The following is an 11,713-nucleotide window of genomic DNA, read 5'->3' on the forward strand; positions in this document are numbered from 1 at the left end:
TTCGCCCGCAGGGCTTGCAAAACATTTCTTTTTCAGTTGGCATTTGAGACATCTTGTGGTATTTGAGACAGAACCTGATTAACGAACGAACAGATACTTAGCCATCTTATATACATCAGGACTATATCATTTTAGCACCTATTTTATATGTTTTATGTATTTTAAATAACTTATTTGTAATTAATGCTTAAACTGCTATGTTTTATGCGAATCATGGGACTCCCCATGTCTGTTATATTGTTTAATGTGAATCATGGGACTCCCATGTCTGTTAGCCGCCCTGAGCCCGCCTAGCGGGGAGGGCGGGATATAAAAATAAAATATTATTATTATTATTATTATTATTATTAACCACATATGGACATTTAATGAAGTTTGGTTTGTGATCATAATAATATAATTGCATCGTTACGAAAGAAATTGCTTAAGCATTTATTTGCAACCTAAAAACGCCGTGGTTTATTTCCAGTGTTTGCTAATCAGTACACTGCAGTTTCCGGTTTGCCCACCTGGGGACTGGCAGCCCTGAACTCACCTGCACTGCCGTGAGCCTTTTGGCGTTGAATGCCCTTTTGAAATCCTACTGGAGACTTTCTGTCCCATTAGTCCATTGGGGATTCTATGTGCAGTCCTTGGACGCACCGGAAAAGAATCTTGTGGGTTTTGCAGCTTTTTGCAACGTATCGATGCATCTGTAATACTTTGATATGTTTTTCTGAGCTTTCGCCTTTGGTTGAGATCTGTGGTTGGAGCCGCCTATGCTGGAAGAGGATTCAACAATATATACAACTCAGTCGTTATAGTGACAAATTGCTATGTAATAAAGTGCATATTCAAACAAAATACAAAACATAATTCATGACATTTCTTCCACAAGGAGCACCTCAAAAAGGATATTATAGCATTGGAAAAAGTGCAGAAAAGGGCAACTAGAATCATTAAAGGTTTGGAACACTTTCCCTATGAAGAAAGGTTAAAACGCTTGGGGCTCTTTAGCTTGGAGAAACGTCGACTGTGGGGTGACATGAGAGAGGTTTACAAGATTATGCATGGGATGGAGAAAGTAGAGAAAGAAGTACTTTTCTCCATTTCTCACAATACGAGAACTCATGGGCATTCAATGAAATTGCTGAGCAGTCAGGTTAAAACGGATAAAGTACTTCTTCACCCAAAGGGTGATTAACATGTGGAATTCACTGCCACAGGAGGTGGCGGCGGCTACAAGCATAGCCAGCTTTAAGAGGGGATTGGATAAAAATATGGAGCAGAGGTCCATCAGTGACTATTAGCCACAGTGTGTGTGTGTGTGTGTGTGTGTGTGTGTGTGTGTATTGGCCTCTGTGTGACACAGAGTGTTGGACTGGATGGGCCATTGGGCCTGATCCAACATGGCTTCTCTTATGTTCTTATGTGACACAGAGTGTTGGACTGGAGGGGCCATTGGCCTGATCCAACATGGCTTCTCTTATGTTCTTATGTGACACAGAGTGTTGGACTGGAGGGGCCACTGGCCTGATCCAACATGGCTTCCCTTATGTTCTTATGATGTGCAGGCTGCCGACTTTAAAAAGTCCTGCTTTGATTGTCACTCTTCCAGCAAAGGGGGCTCCATAATTTTTCAAAAAACATCCCCGTTCAACACCATTCACTGTTGACCTTTCCAGTGCGTTGCTTACTGCTAAATGTTTTCTAAGATAGTGTGAGAATGTAACTTCTCCAAATTGGCATAATGTTCTAAGGCGGCTCAAGGCCTTTATGGAGAACCCTTTGCTGGAAGAGTGACCATCGAAGCAGGACTTTTAAAAGTCAGCAATCTGCACATCAGGACTCCTTGCGGAAAGAATTTCATGAATTATGTTTTGTATTTTGTATACGCGCTTGAGAGTCCCTTGGACTGCAAGAAGATCCAATCAGTCAGTCCTAAGGGAAATCAACCCAGACTGTTCACTGGAAGGTCAGGTGCTGAAGCTCAAATACTTCGGCCACCCAATGAGAAGGGAGCCCTCACTGGAGAAGACTCTTGAGAGTCCCTTGGACTGCAAGAAGTTCCAATCAGTCAGTCCTAAGGGAAATCAACCCCAACTGTTCCCTGGAAGGTCAGATGCTGAAGCTGAAGCTCAAATCCTTTGGCCACTCAATGAGAAGGGAACACTCACTGGAGAAGACTCTTGAGAGTCCCTTGGACTGCAAGAAGATCCAATCAGTCAGTCCTAAGGGATATCAACCTTGACTGTTCTCTGGAAGGTCAGATGCTGAAGCTCCAATACTTTGGCCACCAAATGAGAAGGGAGCACTCCCTGGAGAAGACCCTGATGCTGGGAAAGACAGAAGGCAAAAGAAGAAGGGGATGGCGAAAGAGGAGATGGCCGGACAGCGTTACTGATGTAACAAACACGAATTTAAGCAGACTTCGGAGGATGGTGGAAGACAGGAGGGCCTGGCGTGACTTGGTCCAGGCGGTCGGAAAAAGTTGGACTCTACTGTGCAACTGAACAACAAAACATGCACTTTATTACATAGTAATTTGTCACTATAACGATTGAGTTGTGTATATTGTAGTGACTTCCTGAAGTGACTTCTCTCCTGTTGTTACATTTTGCTTTGAGAAGAAGAAGCAGGAATAATCAAGCCGACCCCCTGTCCATTGGGACTCCTTTGATAGAACTGTGAAACTTTTGGGGAATTGTTATTGCTAGTTAGTCTTCTATTGAACATATGATTTTTTTCAATACATTCTTAGTTATTTGGTCACTATAACTTCGGTTGTGCTGCCTTTATCCTACAGGTGACCTCTCTCCGCACCTGGGGATTGGCAGCCCTAGATTTACCTGCACTGCTTGCCTAAAATGATTGTCTCTTACAGGCCTACCAGAAATGGGTGCGGGAACACGGCCCCGAAAGTCCCCTGCAGCGGCTGAAGTACACCCACGAACAGCTTTTCTTCATTGCTTTCGCCCAGGTAATGCCCCTTTAAGTAGGGATCCCAGCTAACAAGGTCCTCGAATTTGGGCCTTGTGCCCTGGGCAAACAGGGCTGGTCTTTTGCTGTTCTTGCTTTGTGGGAGAATCCACAGCAACAAATTTAGAAGTCGGGTAGCCATATGAGGCATGGAGATCTAGAATTGCAGCTCATCTCAGACAAAGTCATCCATTCCTGTTTAAAAAACGGCAGCTTTAGAGGTTGGACTCTATGGCGTTATACCCCACTGAGGTCTCTCCCCAGCCCCCAAACCTTCCCGCCCCCAGGGTCCACCCCCAAATCTCCAGGAATTTCCCAACCCAGAGCTGGCAACCCTGTAATCATATGAACATATGAAGCTGCCTTATACTGAATCAGACCCTTGGTCCATCAAAGTCAGTATTGTCTTCTCAGACTGGCAGCGGCTCTCCAGGGTCTTAAGCTGAGGTTTTTCACACCTATTTGCCTGGACCCTTTTTTGGAGATGCCAGGGATTGAACCTGGGACCTTCTGCTTCCCAAGCAGATGCTCTACCACTGAGCCACGTCCCTCCCCAATCTCTCCAAAGACCTCTGCAGTGACAAGCAAGCCTTGCAAACTGTGGAGGGATGTTGTGGTTAGGGAGTGGGCAACGGGACCACCTGTCTTTCAAAGTAAGGCTTGGGATGTTGACCTCTGATCTGGGCCACTCAGGTTCAAGAACTCTGGAGACCAAGTCCTATGAAGAAAGGTTGAAGCAGCTAGGCATGTTTAGCCTGGAAAGGAGGCGGCTGAGAGGGGAAAGGATCACCATCTTCAAGTCCTTGAAGGGCTGTCATAGAGAGGATGGGGTGGAACTGTTTTCTGTGGCCCCAGGAGGTCGGACCAGAACCACTGGTTTGAAATTAAATCAAGTGTTTCCAGCTCACCAATAGGAAGAACTTCTTGACCATTAGAGCAGCTCCTCAGTGGAACAGGCTTCCTCAGGAGGTGGTGGGCTCTCCTTCCTTGGAGGTTTTTCAGCAGAGGCTAGATCAGGGGTCCCCAACCCCTGGGCCACAAACCGGCACTGGCCTGTTAGCAACCGGGCCATGGACTGAGGCAGAGACCTTTGCCTACTTCTTATTTAAAGACTCCCATGGGGGGGCAGGGATGGGGTGCGGACTTGGGAGCAGCAAAATCCCCAGCAACCCCACCAGTCTGTGGAAAAATTATCTTCCACAAAATCGGTCCCTGGTGCCAAAAACACTGGGGGCCGCTGGGCTCAATGGCCATCTGACAGCAATGCAGATCCTGTGAATTGAGGGGGAGGCGTTTGTGAGTTTCCTGCATTGTGCAGGGGGTTGGACTCGATGACCCTAGAGGACCCTTCCAAATCTAGGATTCTATAGACTCGATGACCCTAGAGGTCCCTTCCAAATTTAGGATTCTATGGACTCGATGACCCTAGAGGTCCCTTCCAAATCTAGGATTCTATGGACTCGATGACCCTAGAGGTCCCTTCCAAATCTAGGTTTCTATGGACTCGATGACCCTAGAGGTCCCTTCCAAATCTAGGTTTCTATGGACTCGATGACCCTAGAGGTCCCTTCCAAATCTAGGTTTCTATGGACTCGATGACCCTAGAGGTCCCTTCCAAATCTAGGATTCTATGGACTCGATGACCCTAGAGGTCCCTTCCAAATCTAGGATTCTAAGGACTCGATGACCCTAGATGTCCCTTCCAAATCTAGGATTCTATGGACTCGATGACCCTAGAGGTTCCTTCCAAATCTAGGATTCTATGGACTCGATGACCCTAGAGGTCCCTTCCAAATCTAGGTTTCTATGGACTCAATGACCCTAGAGGTCCCTTCCAAATCTAGGATTCTATGGACTCGACCCTAGAGGTCCCTTCCAAATCTAGGATTCTATGGACTCGATGACCCTAGAGGTCCCTTCCAAATCTAGGATTCTATGGACTTGATGACCCTAAAGGTCCCTTCCAAATCTATGATTCTATGACTTGTGATTTAGCCCCGGGGAGCGCTTATCTCTCAGCGCCTGTCGCACTCAGCCTGATTTCCATGTTTTCTCACATTCTGCTTGCAGAACTGGTGTATTAAACGGCGCTCACAGTCCATCTACCTGCAAGTGCTGACTGACAAACATGCTCCTGAACACTACAGGTAATGCGGAACATGCAGGTGAAGGAGACAGGAATGGACTGGGATGTGGATGCCACAATTGGGGTACTAAATAGGAACCCGCATTCAAGCCTGACATCAAGAAGTTATCTAATGCAGGGTGTCAAACATGTGGCCCTGGGGCCAAATCAGGCCCCTGCAGGGCTCCTATCAGGCCCCCGAGCAACTGGCTGCCATCTGCGTCTTTCTCCCTCTCTCTTGCGTCCTTCTGCAGCACAGCTTGCTTTGCCAGGCTTGCTCAATCGCACAGGAGCTACAGAGCAAAACCTCTCTTTTCTCCATTGGTTGAGGCTCCTCCCTTGGGGAGGAAGAGGGGGGGAGAGCTCGCTTTGCCAGGCTCTCTCAATCCCATAGCAGAGCTACTAAGCTGAGCCTCCCTTCCTTCTATTGGTTGAGGGTCCTCCCCCTCCTGGTCCCCTGGGGAAGGAAGGAAAGAGCCAGAGCTTCCTTCGCCCCATTCCCTGGATCCCATCGGAGAAAAACAAAGAAAGTACCTTTAAGACCAGCGAGATCCGGCCCTCATAACAAATGAGTTTAATACCCTGTGTGGGTAGAAAGGCAAGACTCCATGTGCAGAAGTGTTATTTATTGAACCTTCTGTGCCCTGAGCTCTCGATGCCGCAGCTCCTGTGGCAATTTCCAATGTGTATGAAGACAATAAATAGCATCAGACTTTTTGGGGGGGGGGGGGGGGAGGCGGGTGTCAAGCAAGCAGATTTCAAAGTAACCAGTCCTTGAGTTGAAACAAAGTATGATTTATTAGGGTTTTTAGAGTCTTTCGGGATCAAGTGCCGTGTTCTACTGGAGAAAGTTTTCCTTCCAGACGTTTCGTTCTCAGCTGCAGAGAACATCCTCAGTGGCATTGCAGCCGGAGCAGGCGCTCAGACCTTCTTGGCTGCTGTGCATTGAGATTTATTGATAACAGTGGCGTAGGAAGGGGGGGCGGGTTGCCCCAGGTCTGGGGGCTCTGGGGGGCCCCTTGGCAATGCCAAGGGGCCCCTCAGAAGCCGGCTGCCTGGCGTCCCCGCCGCCGCCACAGAAGGAAGTTCTGAGGAAGAGGTGAGCGTGCGTGCACGCGTGTGTCAAGTGGCACGCGCACTCCAGCCTCAACTTCAACCGAGATGCAGCAAAGCAAAGCAAAACTAAAGAAAAAAAAGACAAGCCCTCCTTCTCGCCCTTCTTAGTCAGTTTCCTGGAGTTGCAACTTAGGTGCTCACAAGAGTCCCCGTTGCGAAGCGAGGCAGATGGCCAGGGCTTCAGGAGGAGGAGCGAGCGGGTCATCAGCATAATGGGAGCCCCTGGGCCAATCACAGGCAGCGGAGGAAAGGCGCCTTCCAGCCCTCGTTAGCAGAAAGGACTCCTCGGAAGGCGCAGCTGCCGCCGCGGCAGGACTTTCCACGCTATTTGCATCAGCCTTGAGCAAGGGGCCAGGCAGAGTCGCTCGGAACAGTGGGATGCCGGCCTGGCTCTGCAAAGCACGTGGGTTGCATATCATTAGAGAGCTCCAGCCCCGATCCGGCTTCATGATTACTGAGAAGTCCCATGGGGTGGCCAGACTTGCTTCACGTAAGAGCAGCACAGAATGAACATCAGATGTTTGAGAGCAGGGAGGAGAGAGGGATTGAAAGAAAGCAACTTTAACTTTAAATGCATTATTCAAGCTGCTGGCTGGTTTGGAGAAGTGATTTCAAGAGAGAAATGATTTCTCCAAGCCAGCCAATGGGGTGGTAGGGGCTTTGGAAGCCACACAATATGTTTGGTGTAGTGGTTAAGTGTGCGGATTCTTATCTGGGAGAACCGGGTTGGAGTCCCCATTCCTCCTCTTGCAGCTGCTGGAATGGCCTTGGGTCAGCCATAGCTCTCGTAGGAGTTGTCCTTGAAAGGGCAGCTGCTGTGAGAGCTCTCTTAGCCCCAGGTACCCCACAAGGTGTCTTGTGGTGGTAGTGGGGGGGGGGCAGTAAAGGAGATAGTGAGCCGCTCTGAGATTCAGAATATAGGGCGGGAATATAAATCCAATATCATCCAATATCACCAATATCATGTGTAAAAGAGCCGCACATGGCTCCTGAGCCACAGTTTGGCCACCCCTGTGCTAGAGTGTTGAACTAGGATCTTGGCGATCAGGGTTTGAATCCCACTCTTTGTGCTTCCTCCAAAGCAAATCCCATGGATGTCTCTGAAACTTATTCCTAAGTAAGATGTACAGACTTTTGAGCAAAAGAGCTTGGAAGGAAAAAAAATAGGGTCCAAGACATGGGATGTCCTCATTTAAATTTTCTGCCATGGGAACCCGCATATTTTGTGCCCTTTTGCGACTGTTTGAAAAAAAAAAAGAAACCTGGCTGCTGTATTTCTCCTGTCAGGTTACTGTTGAAAATGTAGATGCAGTTCCCAGTGAAAAAATGCTGCCAAACTGAGTTACATTGCTCTTGCGTTCTTTATGAGAGAGTGAGCATTGAAGTCCGTTGAAACGCTGCTAAAGCTGCAGTACTGCAAAGCTCTCTGCTCATGACCTGAGTTCGATCCTGGCGGAAGCTGGGTTCAGGTAGCCACAAAATAAGAGTGGCTGCACAGCAACAGACCAAAACAAAAACAATTGTGCCAAAAACAATTACAAACAGTCTCTATTTCATTAGAAAAGACGCCGCTCGGCGTCTTAAGGCAGGGAAGCCCCTCCCCTCCCCTCAGCCACACACATAGGGGGGCCCACATAAATCTTGGGCCCCAGGCCCCCAAAGCCCTAGCTACGCCCCTGATTGATAATCCATGTGCTTCTATTGAGCCAAGTATTGGAACTGATACAGAGTAACTGTAGAATGCATACTTAAAGGTGGCACATCAAAAGTTTTCTAAACATTGCTACAATTGCTAAACAATCCTGTATTCAGGTGTGAAAATTCACACAGTAACTTTCTTTATCTCCCCTGTGGTTATTCTTCCTGGGTCCAGGCCCAGCCTGGGAAACTGTCCCTGGAGGCTTTATCTTCAAAGAACAAATTCCTGCATTTGTTAATAAAAGCAAAAGGGGTGCGAAAGAGGCGCCGGCTAATTCTCTACTTTGACGTGCCTCAGCTTGGTTCAGGGTTAGTAACATTTTAAAGCATGGCAGTTACATTCAGATAAACATAGACGGTTATAGAAAGGTATAACATTGCTTGACAGCGGGGAAAATCTATCGGTGAAACAATCAGGGAGCCTAAAAAAACACCGCCAAAGCAATCAGGGAGCCTCAGAAACCGCATCAGGGAGGAAGACATAAAATCCATCAGGAAGGCAGGAAATGGCACGTCATAAAGTTAATTAAAAAAAACATGCTGTGGCATCCTGTAAAAAGGAAGACTAACACAGTGTGAGGCGGAGCCTGATTGATCGGAAGCCTAACCCGGCAAACCCGATCGCTGGAGGGAAAAGCAGAATGGATGGAGAAGCTGTAGGGAGCGACTCTCTCTTTCCCGTCACCTTCCAAAGCTATTGTTGGCTTCTAGCCTGAGACACCACGAGACGTTTGGGCAGCAGCGTTAAACTGGGCAGACCAGCAGCTTGGGTTTTGGACAGATGTCCCTTTGCATGTCCCCTCAGCGGGTCTTGCTTACCTATGTCTGGACTGAAGAAGACGTAGCTGGCCATAGAAGGCTGCGATCACACACCAAATACTGCTTTTTCAATCCACTTCCAATGCACGTTCCGACTGGATTTTACTGTGTGAGCTGAAAGGTGCATTGGAAGTGGATTTGCAGGGCTTTGTTTGTAGCAGGAACTCCTTTGCAAATCAGGCCACACCCCTCTGATGTAGCCAATCCTCCAAGAGCTTTCGGGGCTCTTCATACAGGGCCTACCGTAAACTCTAGGAGGATTAGGGTTTGTAGAATCTTTCGGGCTCAAGTGCCGTGTTCTACTGGAGAAAGTTTTTCTTCCAGACGTTTCGTTCTCGGCTACGGAGAACATCCTCAGTGGCGTTGCAGCTGGAGCAGGCGCTCTGACCTTCTTGGCTGCTGTGCATTGAGTGGGCCCAGCAATTAACACGGAACAATGGTCACATTCAACAGCCAGTTTCCTTATCACTACCCTTCCAGGAAGCCCCACCAAACAATGGGCACATCCACAAACCAATTGCCCTTTCATCACACCCCCTCCAGCCTAGAAATAGCAGCTCTCCAGCAGCCCTGGCCTCGCTCAATGCACAGCAGCCAAGAAGGTCAGAGCGCCTGCTCCGGCTGCAACGCCACTGAGGATGTTCTCCGCAGCTGAGAACAAAACGTCTGGAAGAAAAACTTTCTCCATTAGAACACGGCACTTGAGCCCAAAAGATTCTACAAACCCTAATGATGTTACCAGCCGTGAAAACCTGAAATCTTTGATCTAGGAGGATTGGCTGCATCGGGGTGTGTGTGGCCTAATATGCAAAGGAGTTCCCGCTACAAAAAAAAGCCCTGCTTTTAGGAATTGGTATCCCGTACTTTTCATGTGCCCTTCTTTCTCTCCGTCTCTGCCCTGCAGGGTTCTCGGCAGCGTCTCCCAGTTTGAAGAATTCGGCCGGGTCTTCCACTGCCCCAAGAACTCCCCCATGAACCCGGCGCACAAATGCTCCGTCTGGTGAAGCGCAAACCCGCGCCTAACCCCGGTGTGCGCCAAGAAACCTGCCAGATCCGTCGCCGCTCTATTCCTCACCCGCTGGATGGATGGAGGGGGGAAACCAGGCCTGCTAACCCCATTCTCCCGGATGGACGGACAAACCAAACAGACTCCTAATGGCTGTGGGGAAGGGAAACTGGATCTTTTAGGAAATGGCCTCCTCGTTCGCTCCCTGCCATGCCCAGATCAGCGTGTACCTGGGTTGGGTTGTCTGTTTTGGGAAAGTGTGGAGGGGACAGTTACAAATGGGCTATGGCATCAAGGCAGGCCTCTCTACCAGTCTAGGCCCAGCTGCTACCATGGCAACAGAGCAGACCGCATAAGGCCTGTTTCTCCAACCAGCCTTTTTAAAAAAATGGCAGCATTTTGGCTGCCAATTGACGGAGACGAAACTTGCAAAATTCACTCAAAGCTCTATTTCTGCCTTCCAGTTCTGCCTGAGTTCTGGCACGTATCTGGCCTCTCCTCAGTCACAGAACAATGACATCCCCCCCTCCAGCCTTGGTTGAAAATGGGCAGAACCTAGGGTTGCCAACCTACAGGTAGAGTTTGTGAAGTACAACTGCTGTCAAGAATATTGTTAGGTTCCCCTGCAGGAAGCGGCCGCTTCAGAAGGCAAACTCTATGGTGTACCACAAAGTCTAGGAGCAACGGAAGCCCTAGAGTGACACAATATCCTGTCCACAGCTTTTGTTCTTCCTGGGTACTGTCCCCCACCCCCTCAAATCTCCAGGAATTTCTCAAGCTGAAGTTGGCAACCCTAGGAGAACCAGGATCCCTGGGGAAGAGAGGAGGAGACATGGCCACGTACATACTCCATGCCACTTAGCTGGGCAGCTACTCCGTGGCCCAGTCACTTTCCCCTGAGCGAAAGCACGACCGAGCTGAGGCTACAGCACAAGGTTACCCCAGGAGGTCGAGGGAGGCCTTGCCAGGGAAGGAATCGCACTTGGCCCTCCTCCGAGTCCTGCCTCCTGTCCCCATCGCCACCACTCCTGGCCAGACGGTGGCGCTGTCTCGGCAGCCATTTTGTAGCTGGCTCTCTGTACAGATATGTCGCGCTGTATTTTTCTGCTGCTATGTTGAATTAAAAGGCCAGAGCTGTTTTGTCTGCATGGGCAAACGGGGTCCATCGGTTCCTTGGCTGGTTCGCCGGACTTAAGCCTATGCGTCTCTCGGGAGAAGGGAAGGGAATGGCAAACTCCTCGTCTCACCCGATTCCTGGCCTTTGCAAGCCATTTTGAACGAAAAATGCCTTTTGCCACCTTGGAAAATGCACACACTCAATTCGGGGCATGTTTTTGAGGGAAGAAAATCCCACACTTGAGAGGCAACTAACCTCTGACATCCTGAGTTGGTACATGGATTCGAATCCAGATTCGAATCCAGGAGCAACCTGAGCGACCAACAAGATTTTGGGGGTAGACACTTTCTAGAGTCAATTCTCCCTTCATCAAATTCTTGAAAGCTTATAAAGCCCCAGCATCTTTAACTTTCCAACGGCTTATACCAGGAAACTTTAACATGGTGCCTGTAAAAGCCTGCCAAGTGGTTTTAGGAAGTAGGCGGGTCAGGTAGGGCTTTTTCCCAGCAAGGCTTCTGATTGACCATTGGAGTCGTGGTTTGGGGGGAGAGGATTGTTTGCATTTTTTTCACTACCACAGGAGGTGGGGGCGGCTACATGAATACACAGCCTCAAGAGGGGATTGGATCAACATATGGAGCAGAGGTCCATCAGTGGCTCTTAGTCGCAACATATTGTTGGAACTCTTTGTTTGGGGCAAGTGATGCTCTGTATTCTTGGTGCTTCGGGGGGGGGGCAACAGTGGGAGGGCTTCTAGCGTCCTGGCCCCACTGATGGACCTCCTGTTGGCACTTGGGTTTTGGCCACTGTGTGACACAGAGTGTTGGACTGGATGGGCCATTGGCCTGATCCAACATGGCTTCTCTTATGTTCT

General features: G+C 49.0%; 1 protein-coding gene across 1 annotated transcript in view; it reads left to right on the forward strand.

Moving 5' to 3' along the window:
• Positions 1 to 10,878, forward strand: part of ECEL1 (endothelin converting enzyme like 1) — a 182,287-nt gene extending 171,409 nt beyond the window's left edge. The window contains exons 15-17 of the mRNA XM_060242824.1: positions 2,864 to 2,959; positions 5,029 to 5,105; positions 9,621 to 10,878. Coding sequence (XP_060098807.1) covers positions 2,864 to 2,959; positions 5,029 to 5,105; positions 9,621 to 9,720 — 273 coding nt within the window. The 3' untranslated portion in view covers positions 9,721 to 10,878. The remainder of the gene's footprint in view (positions 1 to 2,863; positions 2,960 to 5,028; positions 5,106 to 9,620) is intronic.
• Positions 10,879 to 11,713: the final 835 nt, after the last annotated feature.

The sequence above is a fragment of the Heteronotia binoei genome, chromosome 6 (genome assembly GCF_032191835.1).
Source record: "Heteronotia binoei isolate CCM8104 ecotype False Entrance Well chromosome 6, APGP_CSIRO_Hbin_v1, whole genome shotgun sequence".
Classification (NCBI taxonomy): Eukaryota; Metazoa; Chordata; class Lepidosauria; order Squamata; family Gekkonidae; genus Heteronotia; species Heteronotia binoei.